We start from the raw sequence: 13143 nt of genomic DNA, 5'->3' as shown, positions 1-13143 counted from the left end.
TTCCAGCCCAAGTGATGGGCGAATCCTGGGGGCTGTGGCGTGCAGGAAGGCGTCCCACCCCTCCCGGCCTGAGCCCAGGGCGGCTCCGTTTCCTTCCCGGCTCCCAGCCTCTCCCAGGAGGCCAGCGGCATCCACCGGGCACACGGGGCCAGGCCGTGGCTGCTCAGGTCTGGGGCAGGAACCGCAGCCCCCAGGAGCTGACGCAGGCTCCTGCTTGGGGCTGTGCACACAAAGGCTGCGGGGCCCTGAGCGCTCCGAGAGGAAGAAAACTCTCCGAGGGATTTCCTCCCCACTGGAGCTGCCCAGGAGCTGCTCCTCACCCCGCCAGGCCAGGGCTGAGCCCCTCTGTGTCAGGGCAGCGATGGGCTGGGGTGGTGAGCCCTCGGCAGGGCTGGTAGCCCCGGTGGTGTGGGAGATGGCCCCGGAGGTCCCTGTGGACCTGATGCCGTGTCGTGCCCGGCTGTACTGGGATGTGCCAAGATGTGCCAGGCTGTGCCGGGTCTGCAGCAGGCGAGTTCCCAGCCCGCGGGCTGTCCACAGCCTCATGCTGATGCCGCTTTGGGGAATTGAAAGGCTGGAGATAAGGGCGAGGAGATGCAGAGAGCAGGGAGATAACACTATCTCTGTGCTTTCGGCTTGGCCTATTTCAAAGTTGTTCAGAGTGCTGATAAGGCAACGAGGGCTCTGAGATGCAGGCAGAGGTCTCCCTCACCGAGCTGGAGCAGCCTGGGGCTGTTCCCAGGTGCCCAAAGGGGAAACACCAGGGGCAGGGCCCCATGCTCCCATCCTGAGGGCTGGGGAGCACTGTGCCAGCCCCATGCCCATCCACGGTGTGGCTGAATGATGACTTTCTCACCCAGCAGCAGCACTGCTGGCCTGGCTGGGCCCAGCAGTGATCTTATGGGTGCATTCCTGCCCGGGGAGTTCCCCCCCGGCCACACTGCTATTTCCGCAGACGTGGGCACCGGCACTGCTCCGCCACCAGCCTCGCCCGGGGTGGGTGCTTTGGGGATGGGTACACCCGGGGATGGGTGGCCATGGGGTGGGTGCTCATGGGGTAGAAGCTCTTGGGGTGGAAGCTCCCAGGGATGGGTGCTCCCAGGAATGGGTGCTCCAGAGCCCGCTGGAGGGCTCGGTGCTGCTCTCTCTTACATCCACTTGCAGTTCCGATTTACTGAGCCTGAAGCAAAGCATGCAATTAGCATGCTGCCCTGGCTATTTAATAAAATGAACAGGGCTAATTACTTGCTAGCAGAGCCTGTTGTCTCTGGTGCTGGACTGAATTGAGCAGGGTGGTAATTGTTAGCATCTGGGAGAGGCACCGGGCATCCCGACGGACTCGCTGAATAAAGGGAGTGCACAGCCTTGGGTGAGGGTCTGGGACCCACCCGTGGGCATTCATGGCCCTTGCTGGAAATGTCAGTGCCCAATTTTCCTTTTTAGAGTGCTGGAATGATGGGAGCAAACAAGTGGGGAGAGTGACGGATGTCTTCCTGGGAACACTAGTTGGTATTTTCTGTGTTCTGCAGCAGACACACGCAGGTATTCCTCGGACAGGGATGGACAGTCAGCAACCAGGTCCCTGCACGATGCCAAGTGCCGTCTGGCGCAGCACCCACAGCTCTGTTATCTGGTTGCAAATAACAAAGGGCTCGGGCAGATCCCTATCTGCCAGCCTGTGAAACAGGCACCCCCAGCTCCCGGCAGCACAGCTGAGCTGCCCGGACTTTTGCAACCCACAAGGCGTGTGATTAATCCTCCCGATGATTAATTCTCCTATCCCTATAAATCTCACCTGGAAATTGTTTACAGCTCAATAGTGCCACACACAGAGGCCTGGAGAAAGCGAGGCGGCACATTGCACAAGCCCTCCCCTTGCTCCCGGGCCCTCCTGCAGCACAAACACACCACTGAGAGCCCTGACGGGACCACCGGGCACGGCCACCCCACACGAGGGGGGAAGGCAGCTCAAATTGTCACCATGTCCATGCCAGGGGCACCTGGGAAAGCCTAGGACGTCGGTTCTTAGTGCTCAGGGATAGTTACACTGGTGGCAATGGCCCCCCACGGCTGCTGGTGTGGGACATCACTGCTAGATCTGGTCAGAGGGTGCTGGCAGGGAGGAGGAGGAGGCTGTGTGGGAGGAAGAGCCGTACCCCGTCAGCAGCTGCCCGCTCCCACGGCTGAGGTGGGACGGGTGTCTGACGAACGCTGCGTGCAGAGGAGGCGAAGGGAGCGCCGGTGTCGTGGCAGCTTGAAAACACCCCGTTGGTCGGGCCAAAAATGCCTCTCAGGTGGAAGATGGCCCGAAGGCACGTGCAAAACTTTCTTTGGAAGCTCGCGGCCTAGCGGCTCCATCACCAGCCTCAGAAAACCCCCTCCACCACCTGCCCTATCGCCCTTCCACCAGCTCAAAATGAGCCAGCGGGAGCAGGCTCGGGTTGAGCAGCCAAATTTTTGCCACGTTGTGAATATAAGGCAGGCCTTAAGCTATGAGCCTTAGAGATCTGCCGCTCCTCCAGCGCGGGGAGCCTGCCCGTCCGCCCGCATTTCTGCCGTTGTGAAACTTTTGGAGCGTGTGTGTGTGTTTTGAGGCGGTTACACAACCTGCCAGGCCGAAAGCAAACAGAGTTGGCACACAGGTGTGACCCCGTGCCACGGCTTCACGCAGGGATGAATTACAGGCAGGTGTCAAACCAGGAGCCTCAGACCCTCCCAGGTCAATTAGCACACGGGTCCCGAAAACTTCCCCAGCTTTCGGGTGAGCCCAATTAGGACGTAGCTGTTTGCATGAATCAACACCCAGAGAGGTATGTGGAAGGGAAAATCATCTGCGAGGTGTCTGCTGAGTCTAATCACGGCTCTGTGGTACCAGAAGGTGCGGGAACCCCCCCATGGTCTCCCCTCTTTTTGGCTCTGATGGGCCACAAATGGGCGGCTGTGGCTTGGGAAGCGGCAAGCTCACACTGAGAACTGGGGGGGTTTGTATCATGTGAGGGTGAACACTTGCACAACGTGGTTTCAGGTTCTTTCCAACTGCTTTACATGAAGCTGGATGCCTTCTGGGGATGATGAGTTTGAAAAATGTTAACAAATTCAGGTCATACTTTAGAAAATATTTAAGTTAAAAAATAAGCATTTTGGGAAAATGCAAACATTCCGTTTTCAGCTCTTTGAAATGATATTTCCCCCCTTTTTACTTTACAAGCCATCAACACTTTAAAAAAAATGCCCCAAAGGGTTAAAATGTTCTGTCTGACCACCCAAAAGATTTTCTCACTTGTGCTTTTATTGCACTGAATAAAAAGAATAACTTTTTTGTTCAAATAAACTTGAAACAATTCCTTCTCCTCTCCCCCTCCCTCCAGTTTTTTGGTTTGGCCACTGAGTGGAAAAATCAATTATTCGCACTCCTCTAGCCTGATAAAAAAAAAAAAAAAAAAAGCTTCAGGACTCCACAAAGAGGCTCAGGGGAGTAGTTATGTTATACAGCAAATGAAATGGTCTCCGAGTTCCCCGGCTCGCCGGCCTCCTCTCATGTCACCGCAGGCTTTGCGCAGGGCTCGGCGCTTCTGCAGCGCTGCAGGGAGCAAACCTGGCGGTGTGGGGCTGGAACCGAGACCTCAGCCACAGATCCCAGAGCTCCTGGGGGGCTGTGCCCCCACCGGGGGTCCCGGGGGTCTGCGCCCAGTGACAGCTGCCCCTCCTGGTGCACCACCCCGCTGCCCGTGCTGCCTGTAGGAAACGGGGGTGGGAAGTCCCGGAGAGAACAGCAATGCCTTTTTTTTTCCAGGATAGCAGTGCAGACACGTCAGCAAGCATCTTTTTGGGTCCAACACCTTCCAGTTTCATGCAGAACTTTAGTGGAAATCTTTATTTCATTTTATTTTATTTTAAGCAGACTGCAAATTAAAAGCAACTCAATATTCACCTCTGGAGAGTTCTATTTACCACCTCAAGCTGGCCACTGCGTTTGCTTCAGCTCTATAAAAATCTGCTAGGAAAGCAGTTGGGGCGGGAGAAATGCCACGGAGGAGAGCTAGAAAACCTGTGAGCTGGGAACATGACACGGCAGCACCAGCTCTGGGACAACTAATCTGGGTCATTTCCTCCTTGCAGATTTCAAGGAAATGAAGATCAGGGATGTGAAGGGGCAAAGATGGGAATCTCTGTTTTCCACCAGAGCAAGCGTGTTCCACAGTGGGACCTGGACGGCTGCTCAGCTGGGAACAGGGGCTGCAGCAAGAGGCTCTCCTGACAGAAATGCTGCTCACAGAGCTGCAGGCCTGCAAGCTCATAACCCCATCCCCGTGGCCTGGTATTTGGGGGACACAAAATATTTGCTAGAAGTTACACGTGTACCAAGCTGGGGACATCACTGGGGGACACCTCAGTGCTCTGCAGAAACAGAGGCGAATGGGCTGTGGGAAGGACATGCCTGTGGCAGCTGGCCCTGGGGCTGGTCCTCAGCATGGAGCTGAGCACCCCATTTCTGAGCTCCTTCACGTGAAGGGATGCCCACATCAGTGGGCAGCTCCACATGTGCTGGACTGGCTGGATCAGAGATGCTCCCAAAGAGCTCTGCATCTCCCCGCAGCCAGGGCTGTGGCAGGGTGGGCAGAGTGGCCGGGCTGCATCCTGCCCGCTTCGCACCCAGCAGCTCAGGCTCAGGGGCTCAGCTCCAGCTTCCCTCCCGTGTCGGGGTGCTCCTCGCAGGGCTGGAGGGCAGAGGGGCGACTGCAGGGCCAGGCTGGGCTGCGGGGCTCCGGCCCTGGCCCCTCGGGGGTCCCACTCCCTGCAGCCCGGGGGCTCTGTGCTGAGCCGAGGGTGGGGGCAACGGGGGCCGGAGCAGAGTCCTGGGGGGTCCGCTCAGCCCCCGGCAGCCCCGGGGGGTCCCGCTCAGCCCCGGGGGGTCCCGCTCAGCCCCCGGCAGCCCCGGGCGGCTCCGCTGCATGCGCCCCCCGGGCATCCCCGCTCCGTGCGCTCCCCGCTCCATCGGCCCCGGGAGGCTCCACCGGTTCCTTCCAGCTCCGTTCCCGGCTCCTCCCGCTCCGTCCCCGTCCCCATCCCCATCCCCGTCCCCAGCTCCGGCTCCGCCTCTCCCCGCCCGTCCCCGTCCCCGTTCCCGGTGGCCGTCCCCTCCCCGCCCGCCTTGCTCCCGGCGCCGCGGGCAGCGCGCAGCATGGCCGCGCTGCGCACAGCCCCGGCCCCGGCCCCAATCCCAGCCCCGATCCCAATCCCAGCCCAAACCCCAGCCCCCGAGCCGGCCCCGGCCCCGCTGCCGGCCCCGTCCCGCCCCTCCGCTCCCCGCCGCCCCGCGCCCGCCCCGCGCCGCGCATAAAAAGGGCCCCGCGGCCGCCCCCGCCCCGCTCCGTTCCGCTCCGCTCCGCCGAGCCCGGCCATGGCCAAGGACCAGCTGAAACCGCGGCTGTGCCACATGCTGAAAGGGGAAAACGGCTACGGCTTCCACCTGCACGGCGAGAAGGGCAAAAGCGGGCAGTTCATCCGCAAAGTGGAGCCCGGTTCCCCCGCCGAGGCGGCGGGGCTGCGCGCCGGGGACCGCGTCGTGGAGGTGAACGGGCTCAACGTGGAGCAGGAGACGCACCACCAGGTCCGGGCACGGGACCCCCGCGACCCCCCCCTCACCCCCCCAAACCCAGCACCCACCCCCGTGCTGGCCTCCGCGAACGGGCTGGGTCGGGAGGAGAGGGGGAGGGCTCCCCAAATGTCGCCAAGGGAGGGTCCCGGGGGGTTGGGGCGCGCTGGGTGCCCCCCGGTGCTGGGCTACATCTGCTAGGGGATGCAGCCTCGCCCCCCCCCGGAGCAGCAGGGGGGCTGTGCTGTTCCCCATGCCGTGCAGGGCTGGGGTAGGGGTGCTAACAGCCCGTCGGGTGGGCGAGGGGGGGGAAGGTGAAGGTGCTGGGGCACTGCTGGGCACCGCCGCGTTATGCAATCCTTGGCGAAAAGCAGCCGGGGGAGCCGGGCTGTGTTTCCGGCTCTGCTCCGCGTTCCCTCGGCCACTTTGGGCAAGCTCCTTCTGCAGCACGGAGCGGGCGAGGATGCCTCCGAATCTACTGATAAAGCTCTGCAGGCGTTCAGCAGTTGGAGTGGCTTAAGTGAGATAGGGCTGGTAGGGGAATAACATCTGGTGGGAGACCGTGGCCGCAGCTGGGGGGGATCCAAGCGAGCTGCTTCCCAGCTCTGCTGCAGAAGCTGCGTGCTTCAGGCCTTGTCCTTTTCTGTTTATAAAATCAAAACTCGTGTTTGTTAAACAGCCCTGTCCAGAAAACAGGCGGGGAGCTTGGGGCTGCTCCGGGCTGGCTGGAGCCGCTGTCCCTTGCAGGGGCACAGCACCCCGTGTCCCCATCTGCCTCGTGGCCTGCAGGGCTCTGTGGGGTGTAGTGTTGTAGTAACTTAAAGCACGCGCCTGGCACCCGCTGCTGGAGCTTTATCGGGGCCAAGCAGGGATGTGGCTGGTGCAGGCTGCAGCCCCGGTGGTGTTTTGGGGGTGTGTGGGTTCTGGGTTTCCCCTGCTGGCATGGATGTTGGTGTGCTCAGGGCAAGGCAGAGCCCTCCGGGGCATCATGGCCAGTCCTGGTGACTCCAGGAAAGCTTTTTGGGGTCTTTCATGCTAATTTAGCTTGTTTTGATGATCTCAGCCAGCTGTGTAAAAGTTGATGTTTGTCTTGAATGTGACTGAAGGAGGATCCATGTCTTTGATGTAGCTGGGCAGAGAGCTGGGCTGCTGTCCCCCACTGGAAGCCAGCAGAGCTCCCTGCTGAAAATCGGATGCTGGGGAGTGAGCGATAGCGCCAAGACAGCAGCACGTGTCCCTGAAACGTGCGGGGGGGCTTGTAGGTAAAGTGAAATGGAGAGATTTTCCTTCTTCCATTTCCAGCTGGCAGAGGCAGGATTGAGCCTGCTGTGGGGTGGGATGGGATGGAGTATGGATGGAGCATCCCACCCGGGCTGTCGTGGAGCTCGCTGTCCTGAAGTGCTCCCACTGCGGTGTCATCAGTGTCTGAGCGTGCAGGCAGGTGGGTGATGTGGTGGTTGAATGTTGGCTCCTGTGGATGGCTGAGCGCAGCCGGGCTCGCCGTGGCCTCTCCTCCTGGTGCTGTTGCAGTCCCTGTCCTTGGGTGAGCACTTCTCCAAGCGCATCTGAAGCTGTGGCAGGACGGAGCCAGGAGCAGACAAGGCCTTCCTATGTGGTGCAACTATGTTTCGGGTTGAACTTGATGATATTTGCGTCTGTGCTCTGTTTCCACGGCCTTCCCCAAGGATTGAAGGCAGGACGTGTTCTCAGGGTGTCCTGTTCCCATCTGGGGTGAGAACCGTGTCCGGGCTGCTCGCTTGCCTCCTCCCGGCGGGTGGGCAGAGCAGCTGGGTGCTGCCTTCGACCTGTGCCCAGCCCCAGTGGGTGCTGAGGCTCCGGGTAGCCAGCCTCTGCCTGCCTTGTGCCAGCCCTGCCTTGGAGAGAAGCTGTGCTTAAATCTCACAGTGTGGCAAATGTCCCAGGGCAGGCAGAGCTGGGGGCTGTGTCCAGCAGCTGGTGGGAGCAAAGGGCTCCTGGTGGATCCATGCTGCTGGTGGCCAGGAGCAGCCCCGGCTCCATGGGGAGCTCATGCCGTGGTGGTCTCTGTACGTGGGGAGGTCTCGGATGGGAACCCTTCTACAAGCCTCTGCACCAGCGAGGTGAGCGCAAAGATGACCAAGTGGTGCTGTTAAAAGGTGGTGCAAGAAAGCCTTCAGGTCCCCCATGGGGATGTAAGAGCTGTGTGAGGGTGGAGGCATCACATCCAGAGCAGGAGGGGGAACTGTGCCATCTCTGTGGGTCTCCTTCCCAGCCAGTTGGAGTTTGCTGGAGTGGACGGGTCCAGCGGGCTCCGCCAGGCTGGTGCTGGTGCAGCCGGGGTGGGAGCCAGTCTGGGTGGAGCCGCGGAGGATGTGGGGCTGGGAGCAGCACTGGGAAGGTCCGGATGTGTCGGGGAGGCTGAGTTGCCTTCAGAAAAGCTGCGAGCGAGGTGGTGGCCATGGCTCGGAGGCGGGTAGGTTACTGGGCTCTGCGCCTGGTTGCTGCTCTGCTCCATCTCCAAAGCACCTTGCTGCCCAGCTGGCTTGTCATGGCAAGGCCTTCTGGCATGGAGGGAGGGGATTTGTGCCTGCTCCGTGTCCCAGCACAGCCCTCAGCACTTGTGGCAGTGCCAGAGTGGGGCTGGGAGGATGCTGCTTCCATTGCTGCTGTGCCCGTGTGGAGCTGGGGGGCAGCTGGGCCACTGTGCCATAGCGTGTGTTATGGAGCTGCAGTGCATTAGGGTGCTTCTGCTCTCTCTCCTCTGCTGTCATGAGGTTGCAGCTGGTTTGGAAGGGTTTGGGAGCTCGCTGGGGGTGTCTTGTGTTGTGAACCCCCCAGTGCTGACTGCAGCAGAGCGTGGTGCAGCTTGTGCAGTGCTTGAGCTCCAGCAGCAGCGCTGGGGCTTTCCAAAAGGAGAACGCTTTGCTCTGTGCAGCAGCTCTGAGGAACGCGCTCTGGCACCTGCAGTTCCCCCGCACGTGGTGCTTGCAGGGACCGGCCCCGCTCCCAGCCCCACGGAGCTCCCTGGTGCTGCCTCTCCTGCCACAGCGTGCTGGCTGCCTGCTCCCGGATCCCCTCCTGGAGAAGTGGCTCCGCTCAGGCGCTGCCTTGCCGGTGTCAGCAGCGTCGCCTGATGCCGCGTATAAATAGATGTGAAAAGGAGCAGATGGATTTTCTGGGGCTCGGCGGAGAAGCACCCTTTAGGCTGGTTATGGATGGGAGCCCCGGGCAAGCTGCCTCCTGGCGCAGGGCTGGAGGGCTTCGTTGGTTTGTGGAGGACACGCAGCCTTGTCTGCAGTCTATAAATTTCCTCTTGGTTGTTTTTTTTTTTTTTTTTCATTTGCAGATACCGGGTCTGTTGACCTTGAATGGAGCTTGCAGGGGAGTAAATAAATGCTGGCTAATTGCACATTAGGCTCATTTGTCACTTCTAACCTTGGCGGTTGCAGCGTGTCTGGCCAGCATGACCTAGATCAGAGCAGGAGCGCTGTGAGGAAGCCTGCACTGCTTCGGGGCTTTCCCAGCACTCCTGGGGCTGTGTGGGGCTGCGGGGCAGCGAGTGATGGCCAGCGGCCCCCTGCAGCTGGGGGTGGCAGCTGAGCAGCATCAGGACCCATCCTCATCCCTGGGATGAAGGCCATGCAGGGAGGAGGAGGTGTTTGCCCCATCAGAGCTCTGAGGCTGCTGGCAGGGAGTCCCGGAGGCTTTCTCTGCCCCTCGCTCACATCCTCGGTTTGCCCCGTGCCCACCCCGTTGTGCTGTGCCCCTCACGTGCCAGGCCTGGCTCCTCTGGGGTTGCTGAGCAGCTTTCCACTTTCCCACGTGCGAACTGCCCGGCTCTCTCCTTCCTCCCCGCTGGGCTGACACCGCCAGCTCCTTTCAGAGGAGCTGCAGTCACAAAAAAATGTAAAAAAAAAAAAAAAAAAAAAAAAGCAAGGCTGTGTGAGGACAATGGCCCCTATTCAGCAGGGCCTGGAGCTGGATACCAGCAGGGACGGGCCCAGCTCCTGGTGCTGGTTTCTCTTATCTCCGCTGTCCGGTAGCGCAGGAGAGGATGAATGCAGATCAGATTGTTTCTTTTGTGAATCCTCCTGGGAGAGGAGGGGAGAGCCTCGCAAAGCAACTGGGGCACCGCGTGTGTGCGCTGCTTCACGGTGCCTCCTTGGGTATTCTGGCTCTCCGCTGTGCCCCTGGGGTTGGGGGGAGAAGGAGGCCCCAGATAAAGGGAACGGGGTGTGTGGGCAGGTTGTGTAGTGGGACAGATCGTGCTCCCCCCTCCAAGGAACAAAGGCAGGGAGCAGGACCTGTGATGCTCGGTGTGCAGTGTGACCTTTGGGCAGAGGGGTGATGCCAGGCAGTGTGTGTGCAGCTGCCCCAGGCAGATTTGTCCCTTGGGTTGGGCTGGAAGGAGTTGTCACTTGTCACGTGGGGCTGCAGATGTGCCATCCTGGCCCTCCCAAAGATCTGCCCCTCTCCCCATCACCAGCGGAGGTGGTAGCAAGGCTGAAGCTGCAGGGGCTTCTAGGACTGGGGGTCCAAGCTGCAAGGCTGGGGATCCTCAGGTGCAGCTCCTGCCCCAGCTGGGGGGGTTCCCTGGGTTTCTGCTCACTTCTTTCCCTCCCTTGCAGGTCGTGCAGCGCATCAAAGCTGTGGAGACAGAGACTCGCTTGCTCGTGGTGGACAAGGAGACGGACGAGTACCTGTGCAGCCTGCGCCTGACGTGCACAGAGGAGATGGTGCACAGCGGGGTCCTGCTGGGCTCTGGCGTCTCGCCCACCAAGTCGGTGGGCAGCGACAACGGGGAGGTCTGGAAGCCGCAGCTGGACCTGAGCGGGGGCAGCCTCCAGCGGCACTCACACAGCTTCTCCTCGCACGGCAGCAGGAAGGTGAGTGCAGGGCTGGCGGGGCTGGGTGGCAGGATATTTCTGCCCTGGGAGCACCTCCCTCTCTGAGCATGGCTTGCTTCCCATGAGAAAAACCTTCTGGATGTGGTTGTTGGGTCTGTGGACCCTGCTGTGTGTCCTGGAGCTGTGGGTGAGCTGCCCCGTGGCCTCATCTGCTCTGCTCGAAGCAGCATCGGCTGTTGGTGCTGTGCTGGCCTCTCCCTCCCTGCACTTCTGGAGGGTCACAGCGGTTGCAGGGGGTCTGGGGGGGCCACCCAGCCCTTGGGGCAAGTGTCCCATGGGGTCTGGCTGAGGTCTGTGTCCCCAGCCCACGGGGACAGGCAGCACGGACCTGGGGCTTGGTGGAGCTGCCCCTTTTGCCTCCGTTATTTCTAGGAGGGAGGGAACATCTGGTCGAATGTGTTCTCAGCTTTTTTTTGCTTAAATAGGAAGGAAATTAGCTCTTTTTCAAGTGGCCTGGGTCTGGGCTGCGATTCTGCAGTAAGTGCCTTTTATTGGTAAGCTCCTTTCCAAAAAGGAAAGAATTTGAGGTGGAAGATGTCCAGTTTCCATGGCTGGCTCCCCGCTGGGGCTGGGCTGGCGGTGACGGCGCAGCCTTGCACTCGCAGATAGGCAGCGTGCTCGGCCCGGCGCCCTCCTCGCTCGGGGTGTGAGTGTGGCAGGAGCAGCGTGGGACCGAGACATCACAGCCACCGCCGTGCAGCTGGCTGGCCCCATCCTGCGCCCACCCCACTCACCCAGGGGGTGAAACCTGCAGCTGGGGCTGTGCGAGCCCTCCTGCCACCGGCTGGGGGGGGCTCTGCTTGGAGCAAGCCTTTCCCTGCTCCCAAATTCAGCTCTAGCAGCTTCATGTCCTCAGGAGCCCCCCCAGCTGAGGAAATCCCCCTGTGGAAGTGCGACGTGATGCTGGCGGGGGGCAGGAGGCACGGAGATGTGGGTCTGGGGGGGTCTTGCCTGCAGCCCTTCCCTTCAGGGCTGCCTTTGTCCCACAGGGGTGTGTGGGGGGGCTGCCCTTCCTGGGGAGGATGGGCTGGAGGCTGTGTGCTGTGAGGATGGAGGTCAGCGCCGTGGGGGCTTGTGTGCTCCCCCGGGATAGCCGGAGGGAAGGGAAGGGGTCTGGGGGGAGCGAGGCCGTGGTGGGAGCGGCCGGGCACGGCTTCCCGGGCTGGGGGGTTTCCTATCCTGTCTCTGTTTCTGTAGCTGGGTGAAATCCAGCAGTTTGTGCTGACGGGAAGTCGGGCGCAGGGAACGGGCCGGTCCTTTCCGGCCTTTGGGTTTCAGCTCCCTCCAAGGAGAGGGTGGGACAGGGAGAGCCAAGAGGGCTGGGGTGCGAGGGGGGGGCACCTATGGGACACGGCCAGGGGGAGCACACAGCATGGGGCTGCATTTGGGGCCATGCAGCAGATGCAGTGCCCCAGCTGGACAAAGGGACCCGCAGTGGCTTTGCCTTGTGGGGCCGTGGGGGGAGCTCGGGATGGGGCTGCTCTGGGGCGAGGCCATCCCTGGGAAGCCCCAGCAGCGGTGACCGTCCTGGGGCTGATGCCCACCCATGGGGACAGGGCTGTTTGTGGGGCTGCTGAGCAGATCAGAGCCCGTCGTGTGCTTGCAGCAGCTCCGTGTTTGTTTTGCTCCTGCGGCAGCGCTTTGGAGAGCCGCGTGCTGCAGGCTGTCCTGCCCAAGGTCACTTCTGTGCCGGGCCTGTGGGTGGCCGGAGCTGCAGGACCTGGCTGCTGGGCCTTGTCCTGCCTGCTTCAAGGCAGAGCTGCCCCAGGAGCATGGTCTGGGTGCTGTGGGCCTCCTGCTGGAGCCCAGGGCAGTGGTGGCTGCACCCTGTGTCCTGCAGCACTCAGCCCTCTGATGCTGGGTTTGGGGCAGGCTGATGGCCCTGCTGTGGGTCCGTGGCAGCTGGGATTCCATTAGAGACTCCCCTAAACCACATCTGGCAGGGGCCAGGTGCTGGGCTCAGCAGCACCAGGAAAAGCTGGGCTTGGGCTAGTGCTTCTGTGTCCTTCCCTGGAGGTGCTCAGGGAAGGAGAGATGGCAGCTCTGCTCCTCCTGCAGACCCACGGCCTCGACCTGTTGCTGTGGGGGCCAGGACTGATGCTTGGGGCAGGACGGGGCTGCGCTGGTGACATTTCTTTGTGTAAACGCTGCAGCTTTGCTTTATGTGAGGCCAGGTTGTTCAGCGCAGCCTAAAGCAAGGAGCAACTGAAAGAATGAGGAGGGAAATCTGGCAGCACGGGGTGGCCGAGCTGTGGGCAGTGGGGAGGCGATGCGGTGGGCAGAGCCCTGCCGGCCTCCCCCTGCTGCCGCCTTCCCCTCCTGGGTGAGAAGTGGCAGGGAGGTTAACGTGCACCCCGGCAGCGACCCGGTGTCCAGGCCCCTGTGCTTCCAGCAAGCACTGTAGCGCAATGAATAATTCAGCGTGTATTTAAAATCAGGCTGCCTGCCCTGAGAGCAGGGCTGGCTGCCAGCAGCGTGCGCCCATCGGAGCGCTGCTGTCCCCGGCACCCGGGGACTTGTGGCTCTGGGAGTGGGGTCTGCGTGGCCCCATCCTGCTGCTCTGAGCCCGGTTTGTGTCCCCCGTGCTGGAGGGGACACCTCTGAGTACCCAAATATTCTGAAAGGCTTGTCTTTAAAATGCCTGCCTTGGCTCTGCAATGC

The 13143-nt window shown here is 61.3% G+C and overlaps 1 protein-coding gene across 1 annotated transcript in view; it reads left to right on the top strand.

Annotated features, from left to right (window-relative positions):
- The first annotated feature begins 5385 nt into the window (after nt 1–5385).
- Nucleotides 5386–13143, top strand: part of SLC9A3R2 (SLC9A3 regulator 2) — a 32776-nt gene continuing 25018 nt past the window's right edge. The window contains exons 1-2 of the mRNA XM_032197813.1: nt 5386–5611; nt 10204–10461. Of these exons, the coding sequence (XP_032053704.1) occupies nt 5402–5611; nt 10204–10461 (468 nt within the window). The 5' untranslated portion in view covers nt 5386–5401. The remainder of the gene's footprint in view (nt 5612–10203; nt 10462–13143) is intronic.

The sequence above is a fragment of the Aythya fuligula genome, chromosome 15 (genome assembly GCF_009819795.1).
Source record: "Aythya fuligula isolate bAytFul2 chromosome 15, bAytFul2.pri, whole genome shotgun sequence".
NCBI lineage: Eukaryota > Metazoa > Chordata > Aves > Anseriformes > Anatidae > Aythya > Aythya fuligula.
This window is presented reverse-complemented; position numbering and strand designations above follow the sequence as displayed.